Source organism: Leptodactylus fuscus, chromosome 2 (genome assembly GCF_031893055.1).
Source record: "Leptodactylus fuscus isolate aLepFus1 chromosome 2, aLepFus1.hap2, whole genome shotgun sequence".
NCBI lineage: Eukaryota > Metazoa > Chordata > Amphibia > Anura > Leptodactylidae > Leptodactylus > Leptodactylus fuscus.
The window spans coordinates 248,137,190-248,164,588 of NC_134266.1; the positions used below are offsets into that span (position 1 = coordinate 248,137,190).

The 27,399-nt window shown below is 44.3% G+C and overlaps 1 protein-coding gene across 3 annotated transcripts in view; it reads left to right on the plus strand.

Annotated features, from left to right (window-relative positions):
• FRY (FRY microtubule binding protein) overlaps nucleotides 1-27,399 on the plus strand; it is a 203,376-nt gene that overhangs the window by 43,765 nt on the left and 132,212 nt on the right. For all 3 annotated transcript variants that reach the window (XM_075265973.1, XM_075265972.1, XM_075265974.1), the window contains exons 3-10: nucleotides 4,815-4,868; nucleotides 14,747-14,886; nucleotides 19,952-20,042; nucleotides 21,399-21,478; nucleotides 21,565-21,645; nucleotides 23,582-23,750; nucleotides 25,602-25,694; nucleotides 25,775-25,873. In XM_075265973.1, the coding sequence (XP_075122074.1) occupies nucleotides 4,815-4,868; nucleotides 14,747-14,886; nucleotides 19,952-20,042; nucleotides 21,399-21,478; nucleotides 21,565-21,645; nucleotides 23,582-23,750; nucleotides 25,602-25,694; nucleotides 25,775-25,873 (807 nt within the window). The remainder of the gene's footprint in view (nucleotides 1-4,814; nucleotides 4,869-14,746; nucleotides 14,887-19,951; nucleotides 20,043-21,398; nucleotides 21,479-21,564; nucleotides 21,646-23,581; nucleotides 23,751-25,601; nucleotides 25,695-25,774; nucleotides 25,874-27,399) is intronic.

Below are 27,399 nucleotides of genomic sequence, written 5' to 3' on the forward strand. Positions count from 1 at the left end.
GGCTGGTTAGAGGCTCCCTCCACCATTAATTGGTCCAAACTGGGCTGGTTAGAGGCTCCCTCCACCATGAATTGGTCCAAACTGGGGTTTTTAGAGGCTCCCTCCACCATGAATTGGTCCAAACTTGGCTGTTTAGAGGCTCCCTCCACCATTAATTGGTCCAAACTGGGCTGGTTAGAGGCTCCCTCCACCATGAATTGGTCCAAACTGGGTTTTTTAGAGGCTCCCTCCACCATGAATTGGTCCAAACTGGGGTTTTTAGAGGCTCCCTCCACCATGAATTGGTCCAAACTGGGCTGTTTAGCGGCTCCCTCCACCATTAATTGGTCCAAACTGGGCTGGTTAGAGGCTCCCTCCACCATGAATTTGCCCAAACTGGGCTGTTTAGAGGCTCCCTCCACCATGAATTTGCCCAAACTGGGCTGGTTAGAGGCTCCCTCCACCATGAATTGGTCCAAACTGGGGTTTTTAGAGGCTCCCTCCACCATGAATTTGCCCAAACTGGGCTGTTTAGAGGCTCCCTCCACCATGAATTGGTCCAAACTGGGTTTTTTAGAGGCTCCCTCCACCATGAATTGGTCCAAACTGGGCTGTTTAGAGGCTCCCTCCACCATGAATTTGCCCAAACTGGGCTGTTTAGCGGCTCCCTCCACCATTAATTGGTCCAAACTGGGCTGGTTAGAGGCTCCCTCCACCATGAATTTGCCCAAACTGGGCTGTTTAGAGGCTCCCTCCACCATGAATTTGCCCAAACTGGGCTGGTTAGAGGCTCCCTCCACCATGAATTGGTCCAAACTGGGGTTTTTAGAGGCTCCCTCCACCATGAATTGGTCCAAACTTGGCTGTTTAGAGGCTCCCTCCACCATGAATTGGTCCAAACTGGGGTGGTTAGAGGCTCCCTCCACCATTAATTGGTCCAAACTGGGCTGGTTAGAGGCTCCCTCCACCATTAATTGGTCCAAACTGGGCTGGTTAGAGGCTCCCTCCACCATGAATTTGCCCAAACTGGGCTGGTTAGAGGCTCCCTCCACCATGAATTGGTCCAAACTGGGGGTTTTAGAGGCTCCCTCCACCATGAATTTGCCCAAACTGGGCTGGTTAGAGGCTCCCTCCACCATGAATTGGTCCAAACTGGGGTTTTTAGAGGCTCCCTCCACCATAAATTGGTCCAAACTGGGTTTTTTAGAGGCTCCCTCCACCATGAATTGGTCCAAACTGGGCTGTTTAGAGGCTCCCTCCACCATGAATTTGCCCAAACTGGGCTGTTTAGCGGCTCCCTCCACCATTAATTGGTCCAAACTGGGCTGGTTAGAGGCTCCCTCCACCATGAATTTGCCCAAACTGGGCTGTTTAGAGGCTCCCTCCACCATGAATTTGCCCAAACTGGGCTGGTTAGAGGCTCCCTCCACCATGAATTGGTCCAAACTGGGGTTTTTAGAGGCTCCCTCCACCATGAATTGGTCCAAACTTGGCTGTTTAGAGGCTCCCTCCACCATGAATTGGTCCAAACTGGGGTGGTTAGAGGCTCCCTCCACCATTAATTGGTCCAAACTGGGCTGGTTAGAGGCTCCCTCCACCATTAATTGGTCCAAACTGGGCTGGTTAGAGGCTCCCTCCACCATGAATTTGCCCAAACTGGGCTGGTTAGAGGCTCCCTCCACCATGAATTGGTCCAAACTGGGGTTTTTAGAGGCTCCCTCCACCATGAATTGGTCCAAACTTGGCTGTTTAGAGGCTCCCTCCACCATGAATTGGTCCAAACTGGGGTGGTTAGAGGCTCCCTCCACCATTAATTGGTCCAAACTGGGCTGGTTAGAGGCTCCCTCCACCATTAATTGGTCCAAACTGGGCTGGTTAGAGGCTCCCTCCACCATGAATTTGCCCAAACTGGGCTGTTTAGAGGCTCCCTCCACCATGAATTTGCCCAAACTGGGCTGGTTAGAGGCTCCCTCCACCATGAATTGGTCCAAACTGGGGTTTTTAGAGGCTCCCTCCACCATGAATTGGTCCAAACTTGGCTGTTTAGAGGCTCCCTCCACCATTAATTGGTCCAAACTGGGCTGGTTAGAGGCTCCCTCCACCATGAATTGGTCCAAACTGGGTTTTTTAGAGGCTCCCTCCACCATGAATTTGCCCAAACTGGGCTGTTTAGAGGCTCCCTCCACCATGAATTGGTCCAAACTGGGCTGGTTAGAGGCTCCCTCCACCATGAATTTCCCAAAACTTGGCTGTTTAGAGGCTCCCTCCACCATTAATTGGTCCAAACTGGGCTGGTTAGAGGCTCCCTCCACCATGAATTTGCCCAAACTGGGCTGTTTAGAGGCTCCCTCCACCATGAATTTGCCCAAACTGGGCTGTTTAGAGGCTCCCTCCACCATGAATTGGTCCAAACTGGGTTTTTTAGAGGCTCCCTCCACCATGAATTGGTCCAAACTGGGCTGTTTAGAGGCTCCCTCCACCATGAATTTGCCCAAACTGGGCTGTTTAGCGGCTCCCTCCACCATTAATTGGTCCAAACTGGGCTGGTTAGAGGCTCCCTCCACCATGAATTTGCCCAAACTGGGCTGGTTAGAGGCTCCCTCCACCATGAATTGGTCCAAACTGGGGTTTTTAGAGGCTCCCTCCACCATGAATTGGTCCAAACTTGGCTGTTTAGAGGCTCCCTCCACCATGAATTGGTCCAAACTGGGGTGGTTAGAGGCTCCCTCCACCATTAATTGGTCCAAACTGGGCTGGTTAGAGGCTCCCTCCACCATTAATTGGTCCAAACTGGGCTGGTTAGAGGCTCCCTCCACCATTAATTGGTCCAAACTGGGCTGGTTAGAGGCTCCCTCCACCATTAATTGGTCCAAACTGGGCTGGTTAGAGGCTCCCTCCACCATGAATTGGTCCAAACTGGGCTGTTTAGAGGCTCCCTCCACCATGAATTTGCCCAAACTGGGCTGGTTAGAGGCTCCCTCCACCATGAATTGGTCCAAACTGGGGTTTTTAGAGGCTCCCTCCACCATGAATTGGTCCAAACTGGGGTGGTTAGAGGCTCCCTCCACCATTAATTGGTCCAAACTGGGCTGGTTAGAGGCTCCCTCCACCATTAATTGGTCCAAACTGGGCTGGTTAGAGGCTCCCTCCACCATGAATTTGCCCAAACTGGGCTGGTTAGAGGCTCCCTCCACCATGAATTGGTCCAAACTGGGTTTTTTAGAGGCTCCCTCCACCATGAATTTGCCCAAACTGGGCTGGTTAGAGGCTCCCTCCACCATGAATTGGTCCAAACTGGGGTTTTTAGAGGCTCCCTCCACCATGAATTTGCCCAAACTGGGGTGTTTAGAGGCTCCCTCCACCATGAATTTGCCCAAACTCTGCTGGTTAGAGGCTCAATCCACCCTGATTTTCAAAACAAATGTTGGTGCCAACCTCAACTTACTACAAGGGCCAAATTCACTGCTGGTGACAAGCTCTCCTCACTGCAAGTGCCAAATACACATGTTTCAAGGTGTTTTCCTACTGTCAGAGAGGTGGTATTGAGTGTGTAAAGTGTGTAGTTGTTAGGCTGTGATGTTGGGGTAATAGAGGGTCTTTGGTGTGTTAGATGCCCCCAGACATGCTTCCCCTGCTGTCCCAGTGTCATTCCAGAGGTGTTGGCATCATTTCCTGGGGTGTCATAGTGGACTTGGTGACCCTCCAGACACGGATTTGGGTTTCCCCCTTAACGAGTATCTGTTCCCCATAGACTATAATGGGGTTCGAAACCCGTTCGAACACACGAACATTGAGCGGCTGTTCGAATCGAATTTCGAACCTCGAACATTTTAGTGTTCGCTCATCTCTAGTCACCGTAGATATTCCATGTTGTATCCCTTTAAATGGGTGTGCCAAATATTTTTAATATTTTTCAGCAGAAGCTTCAAACAACAAATCTGCATACTTGCCTCTCTGTTCTACTGGGAATAGAGAGGTGAGTATGCCTTTCTGTATATACTGTATGTATATATATATATATATATATATATATATATATATATATATATATATAATGTATTTTTTTTTTTCTGCATTCGGTATTACATTCAGGAAGTCCGCATGGGGATCCCCCGAACGGAACACCAAACACATAGACAAATGGTGAGCACTGAAAGCACACAGACCCCATAGACTGTAATGGGGTCTGTGTGTTTTCCGTGAGGTGTCCGCACGAGTCATGCGGACAGAAAAGTAGTTAATGAGGCCATCAATATACCCCATTATTGTCTGAGTTCTGTGTGTTTTCATAAGCTCACCACTTGTCTAATGCGTTCGGTATTCCGTTCAGCTGGTCCCCATGCGGACTCCCCGAACGTAATACCAAACGCAGACGTGAACCAGGCCTTACTTGGAACACCCCTTTTAGCTTTGCTGAAGACATGCGGCAATGTGGACAATGCAAATGTCAGATTGATTGAACTTTTCTAATTGTTAGATTGAAGAGGAAAGTAGAGTATAAAGATTCTAGCCATCGGGCTGTCGCTTTGCTCAGAAACTAAGCCTAAGCCCAAAAAGCTCCTTTAGAAGTACATGCCATGTTTGTGGAGGGAGTCCCAAAGGATTCATGTCCTATATCTAGTGGTGCCTTCCATTTATAAACTGTGGATATTTAAAGTAAATAATGGGGGATTTTTAGGGCATTTATGTATGATCCCAGGAAGCACTTCCTTGTAGGACAGATATTTAAAGGAAAGTTGTTTAACAGCCATTAAATTTAGGGTTTTTTATAGTTTTTGGGTAACGTAGCCTTTGTTAAAGCATTAAGATGACCATTTTATTTTTTACATTTATAGGAAAAACCATTAACAAAATCCCTTCAAAGAGGAGAGGACCCCCAGTTTGATCAAGTAAGTAACGAAATGAAGAATTTTTTACACTTTTTTTGTATCCTGTATAACATTATATTATATTATATTATATATATATATATACACAGATTATATCTATGTATGCAATGTACACAGATTGTCACCCTTACACGTGGGTGTGTATAGATTGATATCATGTCTATTTCTATTATCATATCTATTTTTATTGTCATGTATCTATGTGCATATGTAGCTATAGCAAGTTTGCATTTACATTTGTGTCCTGGTCTCCTGAGCGGTCAGGCAGTTCAAAATTGACTCAAGTCATTACAGTCCATCACTACCGTTGGCTTTGGCTTCATCTGAGCACGTGCCAGATTGTAACGTCATATCCAGGCCTTTAGGGTGGCAATTTAGACGCAACTGCATGACTTCTTAGGAAACAAGAGATCAGGACTTGCATCATTCTTCATGACCTCTACCCCTAACTATAGCCAGTATAAACTTGACTTGAGGACCATTTGCGTTTTAGGGATCAAGGTCAATAAGTAAATCCTACAGCAACAACATACCACCATAGGTTTAATGGAATATCGTACCTAATGCTGATAGAGGCCAAAATCAAGTTTATATTGAACAAAGACAAGTAGGACAAAATAACTTGTATGTTCTGTTGTATCCACATTAGTCATTAACTATATACCCAGAATCGGTGTCATTTTTGGCACTTTGGCATGTTCGTTTAGCTTCGTTTTAATGAAAAGAGGTATTTGTTCTCCGAGGCCCATTAAGCTTGTTCCCCCCTGTCGTCCTTCATAGCTGTTCTTGAAGCAAACACTTCTCCAGTCTGGTGACTTTTTTCAGATACAGCGACTATGAAGTAAGCAGAATCTCCGAGCCAACTATAATAATGGCTCCGTTTATTAGAAAAAAGGGTTCCTGAATTGTTAGTGTAAAAGCTCTGGCTAAAATTAAGAAACTCCCCTATGAATTAATGATCTTATCACATCAAAATAACATTCATGTAACTTGTTCATTCACAGCTTTGGCCATAGATAAATTATATTAACCCTTCCAGAATGATGATGTATTACGAGACTTGATGTGTATGTTACCCCACCATTAAGCTAAGTAAAAGCCACATGGGGCAGGGGTGCACTGTAGACTATAAGCAATGGATGGGTCACTTTAGGAGTCTTGGAGGGTATGAAGGATGACTAGTGCCGGATGGGGCCAAAGGCCCGTGTGTCTCATAAGAATACTCCAGTGTTATTAGGGCCGTAATACTGATTTTGAGTTCGGTCCCACTTCGGGTGCCTAGACATTAGTAGTTGGAGGCTAGCACATTTTTCAATGTTTTAAAGCTACCTAGCAGCTGCCATCTACTATTGTCAAGTTTCTGTCATGCTTCCAAAGAAATGTCCAAAAAGGGTGCATTTTGTGGCTACAGAAATTGCAGCAGGTCTTCCATTGTTTTTCATCCTTTACAATTGCAAGGGTTCAAAGCCATGGGGTAAAATTGCAGCATAAATTTGCAAGCTGTGTGTTGAAAATCTGTAACGTGGGTCAGTTTACATTGTGTGGACGAGATCTGGTAAAGTCTCATCCACTATTATTATTGTTTATTTATATAGCACCATTAATTCCATGGTGCTTTACATTTGGGGGTTACATACAATACACAAAATATACAGGTAGATATAATACTAACAGTGATCGGCAGGCACAGTGGGGTAGAGGGCCCTGCCCACGAGGGCTTACAATCTATGAGGGAAGGGGGGAGAGACAGAAGGAGAGGGGGAGGCTGTATAGATGGCAGTGCGGTGATAGTGTTATTGGAGGTTGTAGGCCTTCCTGAATAGGTGAGTCTTCAGGGCCTTCTTGAATCCTGTGACTGTGGGGATCAGTCTTATGTGTCTTGGTAAGGAGTTCCAGAGTATGGGGGATGCACGGGAGAAATCTTGGAGGCGGTTGTGTGAGGAGTGGATGAGAGAAGAGCGGAGCAGGAGGTCATTGGAGGATCTGAGGTTACATGTGGGCAGGTATAATACTGACAATGACCAACTGGCACAGTGGGGTAGAGGCCCCTGTCCGCGAGAGCCCACAATCTGGTTCGGTGATGATGTATTGTATACACACCCATTCATTTCTATGGGCTCATGCACATGGCCATACTTTTTATGGATCTCTGTAGGGGCCATAGGGACTGAGCCACAAAATATGACGCAGGGCAGTTTTTAATATTTTATATCCTAATGATACGGTTCTTGGATGGCACCTGTGTGCAGTCCGTCTCATTTATCGCAGACCCGCACACCACTAGGTTGTGTACAAGAGACCTTACTGTACAGATCACAGTGCTTTCTAGCCAGGTTATTGCTAGTTGATTCTCAACCTTGTGTGATGGATCCCTGTAGGATCTATTTTTTCACCTATCCAATCATATCTATGGGTGAAAACCACGGCTGTAGAGTAGGTAGACCAAACTGACTCCAACTCCGCTATTTATGGAGAAGTCAGAGTTGGGCAGTGAAAAAATAGGGGACCGAAGCAGTAAAGCTCCTCTGATTCAGTAAAAAGCCAGTGACGAAATTCCTATGAAAGTAAATATGTAACAAAGTATACATCTAATTAATTATACAATATTGATAATTGTGTAATTAAAATAATCAGTAATAATGGAGTCAGTAACTTTTTCGACTCCACCCAGTCTTGACTTCATAGCCTTGCTGACGGTTTCATTGACCAAGTGTTACTCCACCTTAAACTGACTCCGACTCCGTAGACCTGGTGAAAAATGGCGCCAGAGGCCGATCCATGAATAAATAGAGCATGCTTATTATTATTTATGTACCACAACCTTTATGCCGGGTAATGGCCGCCATTCTAGTATACTGCCGGTTAGATCTGTTCTTAGGCAGTTCTTCCTTTTCCACCTGGAGTATACTTAGCTATTATTATATATGGTAAGGCACATTAAATATAGCAGAATATTGCAGTACATAATTTTCTGGGGCAGAACATCTCAAAACTACTGGAGCATAGAAGGACCAGAAATAGATTCCTCCCACACATTTCCCACTGTTACTAAACCACTCATTCATTCAGCTTTGTACACTAGTACGGGGATACTGAAGGCGCTCATGGCCATGACAGCTCTACGGCGTCTCCAGGATTTTGCTGTATAAAACTAAGCCCAATGTATTGAGTACAATGCAGTGCCTATCCTGTATTCTCTATCATATATTGGACAAGAATTATACAATCTACATTACATTACATTACAACTATTAAAGCTATTAACTTTTAAAAACTGTCCGGTATAAGATTCTATCGACCATTATTTTATTATTTTTTTTTGCCAATCCTACGGAGCTTCCAATATTTGTTTAAAGGCGTAGACCCCATTAGAAGGAAATTGGATTTGTCGGTGGCTTTATCAGAATGGATCTGATGTAATTGTCATGCCGTTATTACGTATAAGCAAATGATGGTAGAACATTACCATATGACCGTCATGAACTTTGAGTGAACATGCAATCGAAATAGGAAAATGTGAAATTTAGAAATAACAATAACATAATAACACCAAATTATATTAATATAATCGTCTACCAGAGAAGACTCCCATTAGTCACTTGGTTGGAAAGATCATTTTCTAAGCGACTATGGGAAAAGGAAATGGTTTTATAGCAATTCACATAAATTGCTTCCCACCTTTTGCCCTCTGCTCCCTGTGCTCCGATATTTCGCTTCTTCCCGTCTCCAATTGGTATTTTTAGCTCTCTGATTTAGTTCCATGTGATCCACCCTGGGTTTTATTACATCATGTCCTTATAACTATAAGCAGCTTTTTACAAAGGTGCTTTCTGGGTGGATGGACAAGCCACTTAAAACAGAGGAAAAGGAAAATCTGTATAGGTCTGCAGTCAATGCTTCATCACCGATGACGTCACTCTTTCATCTGAGACATGACGGGAACACTGGGGCGATAACAACCCCAAGACAAAAAGATAAAGTAGACGGTGCGAACAGCCTGAGGCTTAGCCAGACGCTTGTACGACTTCTACTTAAGGAAAGGCAGAGATGAAGACATTTGCCAGCCTATTTTAAGCAAAGTTGCTAATGTCAGTGTGCACGGGACTTGGTGAGGTCAAAAAGGAAATAAAATTGGTTTTCTGTAGAATACGCTGTTTCTTAGAGACGGACTTTTTCATGTATGGCCGTTTATCATTGGATATTAAATAAAAATTGGGTTTTGATGAAGAACGCTAAAGAAATTTGTTCAGATCTTTAAGGAACACTTCAATCATTTCTCATTATAATCTTTTGATGACTCTTAAACAATAGTCTGCGGGGTAGCGCAGGCCCAGCCCCATTTAAAGGCAAATTCCTCAATTTTCCTACAATTAAAGGGGTTTTTCAGGCTTAAGGTCAAATATTTCAGATCAGTGGGGGGTGAACAACCAACTCCACTATCGATCAGCGGTGCCGAGCAGCTGATATAGAGAATAGAGCAGGAAGCAGAAAGCTCTTTTCTCCATGTAGTGGCCAGACCAGGTACTGCACATCAACAGAATACATTCCCTCAAGTGGGAGCTAAGCTGCAGTGATTCATTGCAGCCACTGCACAGAACGGCCTGTCTGTTTCCTACTCCATTGTCTGTGTATCAGCTACTCAGAACAGTGGAAGGTGGAAGTGTTGGACCTCCACAGATCCTTAGGACAGGTCAACAATTATGCCCTCCTGCCTGGTATCTGGTCTCTTGGCAGAATCAATGAAGGAAGAGGGGATAGAAACAGTTGTGATGTGGTGGTAGTAGTGTCGCTGAATGTTGTAGGCCTTCCCAAAGGGATGGGTCTTCAAGGTCTTCTTGAAGATTGAGATTTGGGGGGGGCAGTCTTATGTGTTGTGGTAGTGAGTTCCAGAGTATGGGTGATACAGAGGTGAAGTGTTGGAAGTGGCTGTGTAAAGAGAAGGAATCAGAGGTTTAGCAATTACATGTGGATAGGTAATAGGAGAGTAGGTCACAGATAGTTTTGAAGGACAGGTTGTGGATGGCTTTGTATGTCACAGTTAGGGGGCATTCACGCTTGTGCCTGTGTCCGCCCACCGGGTCTCCGTCCTATTTCCCAGGAAAACCGATTTTTTTGCATGGACACAAAGTCCTGAGTGTCCGAGAGGCTGCATACAGACAATGGGGGTTTGCTTTAAAAACCTAATCAATTGAATGGGTTTTAAAACTGACCGCCGAGAAGCCGTCCCTTATCCCTAGCCCTATCCAGTTTATCCAGGGAATAGAATGGGGATACGGCGGGCAGACACAAGCACAAGTGTGAACGCCCCCTTAACATGTTTAACTATGTTCGTTGGGAAATTATTATTATTATTATTTATTTTTATAGCACCATTAATTCCATGGTCCTTTACATTTGGGGGTTACATACAATACACAGAATATACAGGTACATATAATACTAACAATGACCGACTGGCACAGTGGGGTAGAGGGCCCTGCCCGCAAGGGCTTACAATCTATGAGGGAAGGGGGTAGAGACAGAAGGAGAGGGGGAGACTGTACAGATGGTGGTGCGGTGATAGTGTTATTGGAGGTTGTAGGCCTTCCTGAATAGGTGAGTCTTCAGGGCCTTCTTGAAGCCTGTGATTGTGGGGGTCAGTCTTATGTGTCTTGGTAAGGAGTTCCAGAGTATGGGGGATGCACGAGAGAAATCTTGGAGACGGTTGTGTGAGGAGTGGATGAGGGCAGAGCGGAGTAAGAGGTCGTTGGAGGATCTGAGGTTACGTGTGGGCAGGTAGCGGGAGATTAGGTCAGAGATATATGGAGGGGACAGGTTATGGATCGCTTTGTATGTTAGCGTTAGTAGCTTGAATTCAATTCGCTGGGCTATAGGTAGTCAGTGGAGGGACTGGCATAGGGGAGCAGCCGATGAAGATCGGGGGGTGAGGTGGATTAAGCGAGCAGCACAGTTTAGGGTGGACTGGAGGGGGGCGAGGGTGTTAGCTGGGAGTCCATGGAGAAGGGTGTTGCAGTAGTCTAGGCGGGAGATTATGAGGGCCTGGACGAGCATCTTGGTGGTTTCCTGGGTGAGGAAGGGGCGAATTTGGTGGATGTTCTTGAGCTGGAGGCGGCAGGAGGTGTTGAGGGCTTGAATATGTGGCTTGAAGGATAGGTCAGAGTCCAGGGTTACCCCAAGGCATCAGGCCTGTGGGACAGGGGTAATTGTGGTTCCATTAACTTTGATAGATGGGTCAGGTGGAGGGGCCATACAGGATGGGCTGAAGATGATAAACTCTGTTTTCTCCATGTTGAGTTTGAGAAAGCGGGAGGAGAGGAAGGAGGCTACGGCCGCTAAACAATCTGGAACTCTGGTCAGCAGGGAGGTAATGTCTGGTCCAGAGATGTAGATTTGGGTGTCATTGGCATAGCAGTGGTAGTGAAAGTCATGAGATTTCATGAGTTGGCCCAGGCCAAGGGTGTAGCTGGAGAACAGGAGGGGTCCTAGGACGGAGCCCTGGGGGACACCTACAGAGAGAGGGCGAGGTGAGGAGGTGGTGTACAAGTGGGAGACGCTGAATGTGCGGTCAGTGAGGTATGAGGAGATCCAGGAATGGGCAAGGTCTGAGATACCAAGGGATGAGAGAATTTCTAACAGGAGGGAGTGGTCAACTGTGTCAAAGGCAGAGGAGAGGTTAAGGAGGAGGAGGACAGAGTAATGGTGTTTGGCTTTGGCAGTTAGCAGGTCATTGGTGACTTTTGTTAGGACAGTTTCAGTGGAGTGCCCGTGCCTAGTAGCCTGTGAAAGGATTGGCAGAGAGATATGGTTTAGAAAATAAGGTGATCGGTCGTGGATTAATGATTGGCAGAGTTTAGGGTGGACTGGAGGGGGGGCAATACAGAAGGGTGTTATAGTAGTCTAAGCAGTAGATTGAGGGAATGGACTAGTATTTATGTAGTTTCAGAGGTGCAGAAGGAGCAGATTCAAAGAATGTTCTTGAATTGGCGGCAGTAGGTGATGTTGAGAGTTTGGATGTGAGGCTTGAAGGATAGGGTATAATCAAAGGTTACCTCAAGGCAATGGAGTTGAGGACAGGGGTAGGTAAGTGTACCACCAGTAACTTTGATAGATGGGTCAGGTGGGATGGTTGTGTGAGGTGGGGAGATGAAATGTTTACTACATAATGGGTCTGAGAAATTAGTAGAAGAGTAATAAATGCTATGGCTGAATGTTTGTTTCACCCTCAACTTTCCAGGAGTCTCCATTCAGGCCTTCACCTCCAAGCATCAAGATATGGAATTCTTAAGGGTATCCAAAAATTTTAATAGGCAATTATACAGCTTTTGCTCCACTTTCTTGTTTGGCACTCCGATGCCTATGTGCATATTTATGGCCTTAAGGAGTGGGTTATAACCAATTGCTCAACCTGAGGATAAACAGAGGCAAAGATGTCTGATAAAGGATCCAACTAGAAATGGGCTCCTTGCCAATTTTTTGGCCAAGGAGTTTTCACTGACCGTTTCAGTGACCGTTTTCACTGACCCTTGTGGTCATCTGAACAGGAAATAACTAGCGAGTCCTCATATGAAACATTACCCAACCCTCAACTTGTCATACATGGGCATGCCAAAAAGGGTTAAGATTGCTTGAAGACTATATCATGGCATGTGTCGTCTTGCATAACACAAGGAAAATAATTCAGATGCCAAACAGTTAAACCAATTTGTCCTCCTGTTCTGTGCACAGAAGATGCCAAGTTTATTATTAAAGAGCCTTCCGTATAAAGAACGTTTCATGGTACATGAGCGAGAACATATAAAATCATCATTCTTTCTGCCTGGACCTGATATGCCTGAGTTTTATGTAGTTCATTTATGATGGAAGAATATGATCATTTAGTCCTACAAGGGCATATTTATCCAAGAGTGCCCTCCCTTCCACCACCAACACAGAGCCGGGATTCATCTCCTCATTGGGTTTACTTCCAATAAATGAATGGGTTGAGCAACCAGCTTGCTGGCTAGACTTCCCTCCCTTCCTGTTCCATACGAGTCAGGTTTTCATTGAAATCCCACCCTTCCTTCCTGCAGGGACTTGAAAGAGAATGAGATGCATATGTGCCTATAGGGTTATTTACTTGTATGTATGCTGACCTTTATCCCATTCACAAAGCATGGCATGTATCTGGAACGTGAAGCCTCCTCTCCCTCACTGTGAATCATCTGTTTTTGTGAATGAAATCATTATTAAGAGTTATAACTTCTGTTTCTGGCTGTGGGTTGTGGGTTACACCTTGACTGTCGGCAGTAGTCTGCTTTTACAAGGCATCCCATGTACAGTTACTGTGTGCTATCAAATGGGTTTTAGTATATCTTTGTATATACCATGTGCATGTATATTATATATAATATACTGTGTGTGCACACGTGTGTGTGTGTGTGTGTGTGTGTGTGTATATATATATATATATATATATATATATATATATACACATAGGGGTGTGTGTAATGTTTAATTCAATTGAACATTCTATGTTGTTTGATATAAACGATGATGATATAAATGATTACAATATTAGAGCAAAAGGAAAAGTTTATCAGGGAAAACTGCAATAAAAGAGAGGCTCTAGTACCCTTCTTGAGCCACCTCTAGCCCTGGTACAGGATGAGATACAGTTGGGCAAGGAGGTATATAGGTTGTGTATGGTATCTTGTAGCACAGTTGCCCACACATGTTGCAGCTGGGCCTGTAGATCCTGAATGTCGTTGAAACGGACACCCCAGCTAGTCCCATAAATGGTCAATTACCATTACATTTGGCGACCGGCCAGACCAAGGAGGTGGTGTAATCTGGTGGAGAGAAGCCTAGCTGTGTGTGAACAAGTGCTATTCTGCTGAAAATTGTCAACTGGAAGCCATGCCATGAGAAACAGGATATGTGACCACTGGATGTCCTACATATAACATAGAGATGTTAGTGTCCCTCGTATTACTACTAGAGATGAGCGAGTAGTATTCGATCAAATACCTCCCCTGCATAGTTATTGGTGTAAAAAAAAAAGCACCAGGGAAGGTGGGAGGGGAATCGAATTTTTACTGCATTTACCGCGTGATATTCGACCGATTACACCAACAACTACGCAGGGGAGGTATTCGATCGAATACTACGCGCTCATCTCTAGTGACCGACTATAACATACAATGTGCCCACAAAAGGGAAAATACACCAATTCTCAGCTGGAGTGCTTATGGATGACATTCGAGGAATCATCCATGTCAGTCAGTGGGCCAATCAGGGGCTTAGATACAGCGACTTGTATGGTCTATATGTGCTCATTGGAGACTTAATCGCTCGTTAGCATATGACACAGGAATTATTCTAACTTTGTCTTATAAGGTTTACTGCACTACAAGGGATTGAGCAAAAGGTTTTTCATGCCAGGCGAGGTAATGGGTATGGCGTATGGAGGTAAAACCTTCATATTGTTAGAAAAGGCTGCCCAACAAAAGTAAGACAGACAACTACCAATACAGGAACCTATCTGATGAATGACATTTACTATAGGTTAGTCAATTTATTAATCATCAAGGCTGAGGGCCGTCCTATACAGATCCAACATCTCCAAGTGTTATGTTACTGCTCACAGTAGGATCCACAAGTGTTGCGTTGCTCGTCAGAATAGAATCCATCATCTACTGGTGTTGCGTTGCTGCTGAGTAGTATCTGCACTCTGCAAGTGTCGCGCTGCTGCTCAAAGTAGGATCCACCATCCACCCTTCAAAGTAGGTGCTGAACGTTACCACTCAGAGTAAGCGCTACCCGGTGTTACGTTGCATTCAGACTATTATAGATGTATTGTTTGGTTAATTTGTATTAATGCCGCTCTATTCTCTTGCCAGGTAATAAGCTCAATGAGCTCATTGTCCGACTATTGCTTACCCTCTATACTACGCACGTTGTTTGACTGGTACAAACGTCAGAATGGAATTGAGGACGAGTCGCACGAGTACAGGCCAAGGACAAACACCAAATCTAAAGGGTAACAGTTCCAGTAATAACAGATGTTGAATATTATATTATATGTATGCATGAGGTCATACGTGTGCTTGTAAATGACTATTATCTGACTGTCTAGGATTTTTATCTTTGGTTGGACTGTATATAAATGCCTGCAGATGAAGTGTCATGGTGATCATAGACATAAGATCAACATAGGCTGGAACATTTTCAGTGGGTTCAGCCTACTATATTGTGTATGGGGGTGTCCTGGGGGTGTTGAGACACAGGGATAAACAGTGAAGGGCTCAAAAAGCTATAACAGCACTGCAGTCCCTTCTTTCTTGGAATCACTGGGGGTCCCAGAAGTCGGTCCTTCATTGACCAAAGAATGATGGCATACCTTAGCAGTATACTATCACATTACAAGATGGGGATAGGGTCAGTCCTCTCTGCGTCAAGCTGATGAGATGCAACACATCGAAACAGCTGTCCTTGGCTGAGAGACTGTACCTGGTATAATCCCAACATCATTGCAAACAAAGGCCTCTGAGAAGGTTAGCATGATGTTAAATTTGATGAATAAAGAAAAATGATATAACTAATATAGATACAGCAAATCCTTAAACATATGTGTGACATTACTGTACCCAAAGTATGAAAACGTTCTCGTATCATGAACTTTTAGCACATTGACACTCTTCATCGATTATTGCTCTCTTACTCTCCCATAGTATCAAATCTCTATCGCTCTGCATTACAGAGGACGTCTAATGAAGTGTTATATGAGGACGTAATGCCTGCTTTAAGGGTGTCTTGTAAGACTTTGGTTGGTTGTCACCTGATCTGCAGATTTCTTGTGCCGTTGACCTTTATGTAATTCTTCCATTCTACATGGAAAGTTTAGACAGTGATATAAAGAACGTAAAGTCTATACGGCAGTGATAAACCAAGACAGGAAATCCCTTGTTCTGTTTGGGTTCATAGTGGCTTGTTATCCATGTAGACTTGTCTTCTTATCAATCATGGCATTGTTATAGTGTTTTACAGCTGCAATTTTGACTTTGGTAGTTCTTGAGCTAGTCAAGTACAGGGTCAGACTGGCCCACCAGGGAACTGGTGAATCCCCCCGGTAGGCCCCGAGCCCCGACTGTTATGTCCTCATTGTACTAATGCTGATATATTGGTCAGGGGCCCCCAATCGAGCACCTGAACCAATGCATCTGCCTTTGCCTCAACACACACAGGCCCCCATTAAAGCTGCACATTGTGTCCTCCCGATATATAGGGAAAGTATATATCAGAGGACACGTGTATAGCTTCAGCAATAATGGTTGCTCGTAATCCTCTCACTGACCTGCTACAGCTACTGTATAGCTGCTTTCCTGTGAGGACCTGCTGTGCTGCCCGGACTTCCTCCCTCCCCCTCCGCCTCACAGTGAGTCGTCTCTCACATCGGAGCGTGTGGGGAAGACTGGAAGCAATCTGCTGTGATGGTTCACTCCTCTGGAAAATGTAAGTATATTATTATATCTGCTGCCAAAAATTGCTCCCAATGACTTCAATGGGAGTCGCTTGCTTTTTTTCCCCGCTAGCTAGTAGCGCAAAAAAGAAGTGTGCTACCCTATCTTGCTGCGGATTACGCAGCTGAGTCAGTCTCAGCATCCACGGCGCGAGGCTCCGGCCCATTCATTTGGGCCTAATCCGGAGCGGAATGCCTTGACGGGATGCCTGGCATCTGCGACGTAATGTTCACACGCGGAGTTCATGTATCTCCGTGTGAACTAGCCCTAAAGGATTTATTCATCGTTCTAATATTGATGGTCTGTCCTTAGGATAAGCCATCAATATTAAATCTGCGATGATACAACAGCCAGGACCTCTGCAGATCAGCCTTTTCCAGGACCGAGCAGCTACAGGGAATAGTAGCATTTATAGGAGCCGCGCTGTTCACCTGTCATACAAGGTGTAGCAGTACATTTAGGTAGTGCACATGGTATAGTGTGTGAGCAGCATGGTTCCCGACATGTTATTACCTTTCGTCGTCATGTCTTGGTACCGCCGCTGATCTTCAGGGTCCTGGCAGTGGGCCCCTAGAAACAATTCCACTGGTGGGCCCTAGACACCTCAGTCCGACCCTTGTCAAGTATGATGTGATTCTGCCAGCGATTCCATTGTTTACACTTGTCTGGAGAGGAGCTCGGTATATCCGTCCATCTATAGACTTCAAGTGTTGTACCTGTCACTTCAGGCTGTTGAACGGTTCCAGAGAGGAGCTTGCTTGCTTTTAGTCACAGCTGGAGCGTCTCTTATATGTTTATTGAAGTGGGACAAGGTTTCTAGTCTGAGTACAAGTCTTGTCATTCCCTTAATGGAATTACATTCTTCTGGAGAATCAAGGAGGGAGAGATATAGATTGTGTGTTGGCTGAGAATGTCTTGTCTTGGAATTGTTGCTGGCCTAGTAGGGTAAAACTTCGCTAGGCCGAAATCACACATGTAGTTTTATGAGCCAAGGCTACGAGTAGATCCATGAGAGAAGAATGAAGATGATATTGATTTGTAAAAATCTGTATTATATTTCATTATCGGAGCAGTCATTATGTTTGATTAGTCTAGAACTCGTTTGAGCAAAGCCAAAAGGAGTGATGGGTAATTCTTCATACCACAATAAGATCTGGTGAATAAGAAATCAAGGCTTTCAGCTTTGTGGGTGTTGCTGCTTTAACCCTATGCTGATAAACGGTAGAATTTGCTCCCTGGGAAACCCAAAGGTTAAATAAGTAGCTTAGGTTTTATTGCAGGTTACCAGACTGGGTCACCGGGATTAGAACAAGCACCTGGCCACCCAAATCTCTCCCGTGTCCACTGCTAGTTACCTGTACTATGGGCCCTGGCTGAATACATCCTTATAATAGTACAGTCAGCCCTATTGTGCTGTAAACTAGCAGTGAACATGGCAGAGGAGAGAAAGTGACTTGGAGGTTAGGGGTTTATTCTGATCATGTGCCCCAGGGTCACAACCAACCTGGAAACCCATAGTAACCACAGAGAAACTAGCGAAAGCCTCCCTGTCTATTCTCTATTTTACTGTATCTTCGGGTTGTCCAGGACCTGAAAATAATTGATACTAATGAACTATCTACAGGATAGCGTATCAGTCTCAGATCAGTCAGGGTCCAACACCTGGGCCCCCTCCGATCAGTTGATGTGGCTGTGAATAAGAGATATATATCTGGAAGATGACCTGTTCCTATTCAAGTGAAGTTCCAGGCACCACCACTACAGTTTATGGACTGGAACTGTATATAGTTTATGGAGCTCCATAGACTATAGTAGGGAACTGCAGCTGCACTCCCATTCACTTCAATAGGAACAGGGCTACCTCTAGTCGCCCATTTTGTACATGGCTTCCAGCAACCAGTAACCTGCACAGTCAAGGTGTCGGATCCGGACCAATCTCATACTGATAACCACAGGGTATCCATTAAGATAATCCTTTAATAGTCCCACATTGGGGAAATTTCAGTAGCATAGTAAGACAGATACAGGATAATACACAGTAATATATTACAGATGTAGACACACATATGCTGAGAAGAGAAGATATACTAGGAGTCCATAGCAGCTAAGGAACAGAAGAAGAAAGAAGGAAGACTTCATGGTCATCGTCATAATCATTAGTTCTCTGTGCGGAGTGATCTTCGCTTGGTTTGATGTAGATTATACAGCCTGGTTGCAGTTGGGAGGAAGGACCTGCGATAGCTCCTTCTCACACTTGGGGTGAAGCAGTCGGTCACTTACAGTGCTGCCAAGTGCCATCAAGGTCCCATACATGGGGTGGGATTTGTTCTCCCGCATGGAGGTCACCACAGACAGTCCTTCTTAACTTTAATCTAATTAACTTTAGATCCTAGACAGCCACAGTAAAGGATTTCTCATTCAGGATACATAATATAATATGTAAGTCGGGTCTACAGGGGAATGATCATCGCTTTTTTTATTTTTTAATTTTAAGGCTCCTTCTCCTTGCCACTCTCCCACTTCTGATAGACTTGGGATGGACGTCCGTGCATGGAGAGATGGTTTCTATCACACAGAGGGCAGAATAATTTCTAAAGGCCTTTTTACACTGCCCACAATGTAGCCAATAACCAGGAACGGCCATTGCTATAACCTGTTTTCTTCTGATACTTGGCTCATGTAATGGTGCTGCTGTTCGTCTTGGGTGATCTCATCTTATATAGAGCACCTTATCCCCCATGAATAAAAGGATTGGGAGGCTGAAGATCAGCTGTGCAATCCTTGCCCGGGAAGACCTCATATATGTTAGATGTTTGGCTGAATTCTTTGAAATTGGTGTATCCGGCAAACAAAGTATTAAGTAAGTTTGGAAAAAAGTTGCAAAGTAAAACCTGTTTTCATAAATAGAAGTGTTTTACTAGTTTTATTCCTGTCAATTAACAAAATGAAGAAAAGAGAAATCTAAATCCCATCAATTCTTGGTGTGACCTTTGCCCTTTTGCTTTCCATCAATTCTCAGTACACTTGCAGGCAGTTTTTGAAGGAAAGGGAGGTTGTTCCCACCATCTTGGAGAACCAAGCACGGATCTGTGGATGTAGGCTTGCTCCAATCCTTCTGTCTCTTCATGTAATCCCAGACAGACTGGATGATAGTGAGATCAGGGCTCTGTAGGGGCCATACCATCATGCCCAAGGCTCTTCCTCCAAAGGGCGGTCATACCAAACATTGATGGGATTTAGGTTTGTCTTCTCTTCATTCGCATAGTCTATTTTGACAATCAACACTTCTATTTGAGAGGCGATTCTTACTTTGCAGCATTTTTACCCCATACTTGCCAAAAAGTTTTGCATCCAATATGTAGGGTCTGTTTTAGAATAGGTTTTTGTGGGACCCTATGAGTAGATGGTCTTGCAAGTTTTGTAAATTTTTATATTAGCATGGTTCTCTAACAAATCCCCATTACTTAGCAGGTGCTAATTCCTAGAAGAAAGGTCTAGTTCTTGAAGGTACAATATGATTGTGTCTATGGAGATATATATGGTATAAACCATCATAACAATGCTTAATTTTTGCATTATTCTTAGGGACGAGCAGCAGAAAGATTACTTGATGGAAAGGAGGGATCTGGCAATTGACTTTATTTTCTCATTAGTCCTTATAGAAGTCCTGAAGCAGGTAAGATGACACTCGCCATTGATGCCATTGATTGCATATTTATAGTTCTCATTGACTTTGCGGACATCGTTTCTTCCGATGTTTTCAGGAAGTGGATAATGCAGAGAATATTGAATTTAGTGGCATTATATACATTAAGTCACCAGCAGATGTTCTTGAAGATGAATTTAGCGGTGTGCATTAATATCCAAGGATCATATGCTGTGTTATTGAAGGAAAAGCGCACTACGTCAGCTGCTCATTATCATTTATTTATAAGCGCCAGCATATCCTGCAGCATTTACACAGAACATACTTACATTGGTGTCCGCTGGGGATTGGGGGTCTGTTTTGTCGGTCAGACGCACATACAGTTACCAGGGACGGTTTTGCAGGAAGCCAATTAACTGGAAATGAATATTGTGGTTTCATCTGCATCGTCTTTTATTATTGAGCCAGGCGTAGGAGTCACCCCAGCTGTCCATTGGAATTAAAGGAGTTTCTCGTGAAGACTTCCTCCTTGACAAAAAGGAGATCCTACCATGTCTAGGCTCAGAGAGCCCCAGTGATCAGCTGTGGGAGAGGTCGTTTTTAATGGCGGCTATTCTAATCAATGGATTGGCTGTGTCCGTGAGAACATGAACCCCTCTTTCAGACCCCTTTCTGTCCATATAATCTAATATGGCATGCGGACAAGAGTTAGGTTATAGGAAACCCACTTTCAAGAAGTTGTCTAGGTTACAAAACCCATTGTCATGAACCCTATTAAGGTATTATAAGGTAGTAGAGTTTAGGATCCTCATCTCTTGACCATAATGGATACACTTTGTCTGGTCCTGCATTACACAGACAGTCCATTGACTTGGAAGGGACATCCTGTAATGCTTAAATTCCCCCATGGTGGCGCTGCAGGGAATATGAGCACGTTGTACCATGTTTCTCCATGGATTACAGCTAGGTGCTGGGAAAACCAACAAGGGGACACTTTTTTTGGTTCAGCTTATTCTATAAGGGATCTTCTAACAAGGTAGAGGGGGTAGGAGTGCAATTGTGGCCTCAACCTTCTCTGGATCACAACTCTTTGTTGTCATAATATGGCCCCAGCCTACTTCATATCCAGTATGTGGAGTATGTATGTATCATGATTTGATGGGTTTGCCGTAGGTTGTATCCACCCAACAAAATACTGATGGGTCTTTTGGCTTCCTAATAAACTGGTTTAGCATGTCTCCGTCCGTATAGCTGTATGGAATATGTCACAGGTTTGTTCATTCCTAGGAATAAATACATTTGTCCATGAGTGAAGTAACATCACATTTCCCATGAACCAGTTCACCTCTCTAATAATTCCATTTCACAATTCTCCGTGTCTTCCAGATTCCATTGCATCCAGTAATTGACAGCTTGGTTCATGAAGTCATAACCTTGGCTTTCAAGCACTTTAAATACAAGGAAGGGTAATGCAATTCAGCCTGGTAATTGAAACTGATGGCTTCTTCCTCTAATAGCTGCAGTTTTCATCTTTTTCTTCTTTTATCCTTAGGTATCTAGGTCCAAACACTGGTAATATGCACATTGTGGCTGATCTGTACGCTGAAGTAGTTGGTGTATTAGCACAGTCAAAGTAAGTGTTGCTATTACTATATTGTAAAAATCATAACATTTCAGTACTTTGCTTAGCAAACCGGTAGTGTTAAGGAGAATTCTACTTAGTGTCCGTATTAAAGGGGTCTTCCCATCTTTGCAAGTTTTGTTCTATCCACAGGATAGAACATGCAGATTGTTGTGGGTCTGACCACTGTAAACTTCCACCAAAATGGAAGTGAGATGTGGCTCTGTTCTGAATACAGTGGCGTAACTAGGAATTGCGGTTCCCCAAGGCAAACATTTCACATGGGGGCCCCCCTGCACAAACCGCATTCCCCTGCACACACTATTATTCCCCATAGTGGCCCCTGCACATAGTAATATTCTCCATAGTGACCCCTGCATACAGTATTTTGCTCCATTGTGGCCCAGCCATGAACAATTCTGGGGTTTTTTCAGACCCCAGAGTATAATGATCAGAGACCCAGGGGAGGATACAAACATAAAAAACACTGTTACTTACTTCTCCCTGGCTCCGGCGCACTCCCCACAGATCTCTTCAAAGTTGGACCAGACGTCACCTGACCCAGGCTGGTGTCATGATGCATAATGACGCTGGTCTGGGCCATGTGATGTCTGTGACGTCACCAAACAGGCCCGAAGCCTGCCAGAGCACAGGAGAGGTAAGTAATAGTATATGTTGGTCACCTCCCCTGGCCCAACGATCATTATATTAGGGTCTGAAAAGACTCCACAGTATAATGATAGCAGTGTTTGTGGGTTTCATAGGCCCATGGCCTCACTTATCGATCCCCACTCCTGCTGACAGCCACAACTACAGAAGGGGAAGCGCCAGCGGCCGTGAGCAGGAGCGAAGATCGGTAAGTAAATAGGGCCTGTTATCTGATGAGGTTACTCCAGCAGGTAACGGCCTAGTGAAAAAAAAAAACAAAAAAACCCCAGATCAGGGTCCCGCCACACCCCTAATGTCCCAGGCCCTGTGTCAGTGGCTATCAGTGCTACCCTGGTACTTGCGCCCCTTTGTGCCGTGGTCGGACAGTGTGCATGTTAATTTGTTCTTTTCTGTGGGAGTGCTGGAGATAGCCACACTACAGTGTTCAGCTATATCTGGCACGCCTGTTGAAATTGATGGAGCAGTGGGCTCATCGGGAGGCCACTACTTCATTCAGAACGATAGACAATACTCCCTCCTTCTGTTTGGTAGGGTTGTGAGTGTTCAGCAAGTTTAAAGACCCTTTAAAGAGCACGTTTCTTGTCCCCTATGATGTGACATATTACATACTGCCACAAATCTGAATTCAGTCAGGTTTACAAGTCTGTGCTACAGTGCCAGGTATATCGGTGGCGTTCGCTACTTATATCACTGCTCTGTCTGATGGGCCGGCCTCCTGAATATTCCTGTGTTGCATATTGAATGGTGAAAGGAGTGTGTAACTTACTTCCAGACACCTCACGTGACACCTGATCTCCCTTTGAAAACAAAAGGATTGGTTATGTTAAAATCCAACATTCCCAATCCTTTTTCACAAACATAGGCTGGTGATTTGTTTGATCCATTTTCTGGTTCAGAACTCAATCCGTATCTGTAGTACATAAGAGAAGAAAGATCCTCCGAATAAGAGATTAATGGAGCCGGTGGCCAATTTTTTGACAATAGGACAGCACATAAAAATCATAGTATATGGAATTTTTAACAACAAGTCCACTTTGGCCCATTTCCATGTATTACATATGTATTGTAGAATGGTGTTGCCAAGACATAAAGTAATGTAAGATTGGCACTAAATAGGATCCCGTTGGCCAGCTGAGCTTTTGTTATGGCCGATGGTGTCGGAGGGGTTTGGATACACTGTGTAAATCATTGGGGTAGATTTTTATAGAGAGGATGCCAAGAATGATGGTGAATAGAATTATTTTGTGCAATTTATTAGCTGTCGTCTTCCATTTGTCAGGTTTCCTTCCGTGAAGAAAAAATTTATGGCCGAGTTAAAAGAGCTGAGACACAAAGAGCAGAACCCGTATGTGGTTCAAAGTGTCATCAGTCTTATAATGGGAATGAAATTCTTCCGCATTAAGATGTATCCCGTGGAAGACTTTGAAGCCTCTTTACAGTTCATGCAGGTATCATTTATTATGTGTTGTCACCGTGTGTAGGGGGTGACATTGAGTCATTATTTACTCAAGCCATTGAAATCGATCTGTACAGGATCTTAAGGTTAACCCTTTAAGGACACAGGGCAGTTCGGTTTCCAAATTTCCCATCACCACCGTCCAAATTTCATAACTTTTAACCTTATTTTTTTATTATTTTTGTTGCAATATCAGGGCTTATTCTTTGCATGACAAGTTTCAGTAGGTACCATTTTGGGGTACATGTAATGCTCTGATTACCTTTTATTAATGTTTTTGAGGGAGTCTGTGGGGGGAGGGGTACAATTCTGTAATTTTCTGTGTCTTGTTTTCATGGCATTAACTCATTAAAAACTGCGATCACGGCGATGCCAGATTGGTAGTATTACATTATACAGAAGTCTGACATTCATAAACTTAACTATATATATATATAATGTTAGCAGGAGGACCCGGCTTCACACGGGTATATTACATTTTATGTTTGTGTAGTGGCCCCATAAGAATTGTCCAATTTTGCCCTGGTGTATTTTGTATGTGCTTTGTGTGTATGTCCATAAGTGTCATGTGATTATGTGCATCTCGTTTTGGATATCAGTGAAAAACCTGAGATCAGTTGTTATGGATACCTGGAGTAAAGCTGTATCTAATCCTTCCCCGTGTAGTACTGTGTTTAGACGCAAGTATCTAATCCTTGTTGGTGTGGTACTGTGTGCAGATGCACATATCTAATCCTCCGGCGTGTGGTACTGTGTGCAGATGCGTGTATATAATCCTCCCCCATGTGGTATTGTGTGGAGAGGCACGTATCTAATCCTCTAGCAAGTGAAACTGTGTGCAGACGTGCGTATCTAATCTTACGGCATGTCGTACTGTGTGCAGACGCACGTATCTAATCCTTTGGCGTGTGGTACTGTGTGCTGAGATGCGTATGTAATTCTCTGGCGTGTGGTATTGTGTGCAGAGGCATGTATCTAATCCTGCCCCATGTGGTACTGTGTGCAGACACAGGTATCTAATCCTCACCTATGTGGTATTGTATGCAGTGGCGCATATCTACTCCTCCGGCATGTGGTATTGTGTGGAGAGGCACATATCTAATCCTCTGGCATGTGGAACTGTGTGCAGAGGCACATATCTAATCCTCCCCCGTGTGGTATTGTGTGCAGTGGCATGTATCTAATCCTCTGGCGTGTAGAACTGCGTGCAGATGCACGTATCTAATCCTCTGGTGTGTGGTACTGTGTGCAGATGCGCATATCTAATCCTCTCCCGTGTGGTACTGTGTGCTGAGACGCGTATCTAATTCTTTGGCGTGTGGTACTGTGTGCAGAGGCATGTATCTAATCCTCCCCTGTGTGATATTGTGTGAAGAGGCGCGTATCTAATCCTACGGCGTGTGGAACTGTGTGTAGACGCGTGTATCTAATCCTTCAGCATGTGGTACTGTGTGCAGACACGTGTATCTATTCCTCTGGCATGTGGTATTGTTTGCAGATGCGCGTATCTATTCCTCCCCCGTGTGGTACTATGTGCTGAGACGCGTATCTAATTCTCTGGCTTGTGGTACTGTGTGCAGACACATGTATATAATCCTCCCCTTTGTGGTATCGTGTGAAGAGGCACATATCTAGTTCTATGGCGAGCATTTTTTCCCATAGACTGTAATGGTATTCGATATTTGATTGAGTAGTCGCATATTGAGGCTCTACTCGAAACGAATCTTGAATCTCGAATATTTCACTACTCGTTCATGTCTATTCAGCACTTACCTATGCAGTTTTATATACAGTACAAGTATTGAGGTCCTCATTATCTATGGCCGTGTTTCTTCATCTTCAGGAATGTGCACATTATTTCCTCGAGGTTAAAGACAAGGACATTAAGCATGCTTTGGCCGGCCTGTTTGTGGAGATCCTGGTACCTGTAGCCGCTGTAAGTCCCATTCACTATGTGATTTATTGTAATATCGTGTGTTCAATGTTAAAGCTGATTCTGCTATCAAACCTTTTCAGGCTGTGAAAAATGAAGTGAACGTTCCTTGTCTTAGAAATTTTGTGGAAAGTCTGTATGACACAACCCTTGAGCTATCTTCTAGGAAGAAACATTCACTGGTGAGTAGTTTGTCATTAGGCCAAGGGTGTTGTGTATGCGTAGTACTGAGGAACTAAAGTTCCATGTCCTTGGAGCTATGGCCATGGTCTGGTTATTGGGGCTCTAGAGTCGGTAGACCAAACCACCATTGACTCCTTGGTCAGACAAGCAGTAAAGCTTTTCTTATTCATTAGGAAGCCAGTGATGGATAGTAGAGATGAGCGAACAGTGTTCTATCGAACTCATGTTCGATCGGATATTAGGCTGTTCGGCATGTTCGAATCGAATCGAACACCGCGTGGTAAAGTGCGCCATTACTCGATTCCCCTCCCACCTTCCCTGGCGCCTTTTTTGCTCCAATAACAGCACAGGGTAGGTGGGACAGGAACTACGACACCGGTGACGTTGAAAAAAGTAGGCAAAACCCATTGGCTGCCGAAAACATGTGACCTCTAATTTAAAAGAACAGCGCCGCCCAGGTTCGCGTCATTCTGAGCTTGCAATTCACCGAGGACGGAGGTTTCCGTCCAGTTAGCTAGGGGTTAGATTCTGGGTAGGCAGGGACAGGCTAGGATAGGAAGGAGAAGACAACCAACAGCTCTTATAAGAGCTAAATTCCAGGGAGAAGCTTGTCAGTGTAACGTGGCACTGACGGGCTCAATCGCCGCAACCCAGCTTTCCCAGGATCCTGAATGGAATACACTGTCAGTGTATTCCCGTATACCCGATATATACCCCCGATACCCGTTCCAACGGTGTGCCCCCCCACCTTCACCCCAGAAATACCCTGCAAGTCCCCTAGCAATAGGATTGGGGCTATATACACCCACTATTTTTGCTACTGCCATATAGTGCCATTGTCTCACTGGGAATTCAAAGAATATATTGGGCTTACATATAACTTCAATTCCAGGGAGAAGCTTGTCAGTGTAACGTGGCACTGACGGGCTCAATCGCCGCAACCCAGCTTTCCCAGGATCCTGAATGGAACACACTGACAGTGTATTCCCGTATACCCCATATATACACCCCAAATCCCCGTTCCAACGGTGTGCCCCCCCACCTTCACCTCAGAAATACCCTGCAAGTCCCCTAGCAATAGAATTGGGGCTATATACACCCACAATTTTTGCTACTGGTATATAGTGCCATTGTCTGACTGGGAATTCAAAGAATATATGGGGGTTACGTGCACCCACAATTTTTGCTACTGCTATACAGTGCCATTGTCTCACTGGGAATTCAAAGAATATATGAAGGTTATGTGCACCCACAATTTTTAATACTGGTATACAGTGCCATTGTCTGACTGGGAATTCAAAGAATATATGGGGGTTACGTGCACCCACAATTTTTAATACTGCTATACAGTTCCATTGTCTCACTGGGAATTCAAAGAATATATGGGGGTTATGTGCACCCACAATTTTTAATACTGGTATACAGTGCCATTGTCTGACTGGGAATTCAAAGAATATATGGGGGTTATGTGCACCCACAATTTTTACTACTGGTATATAGTGCCATTGTCTGACTGGGAATTCAA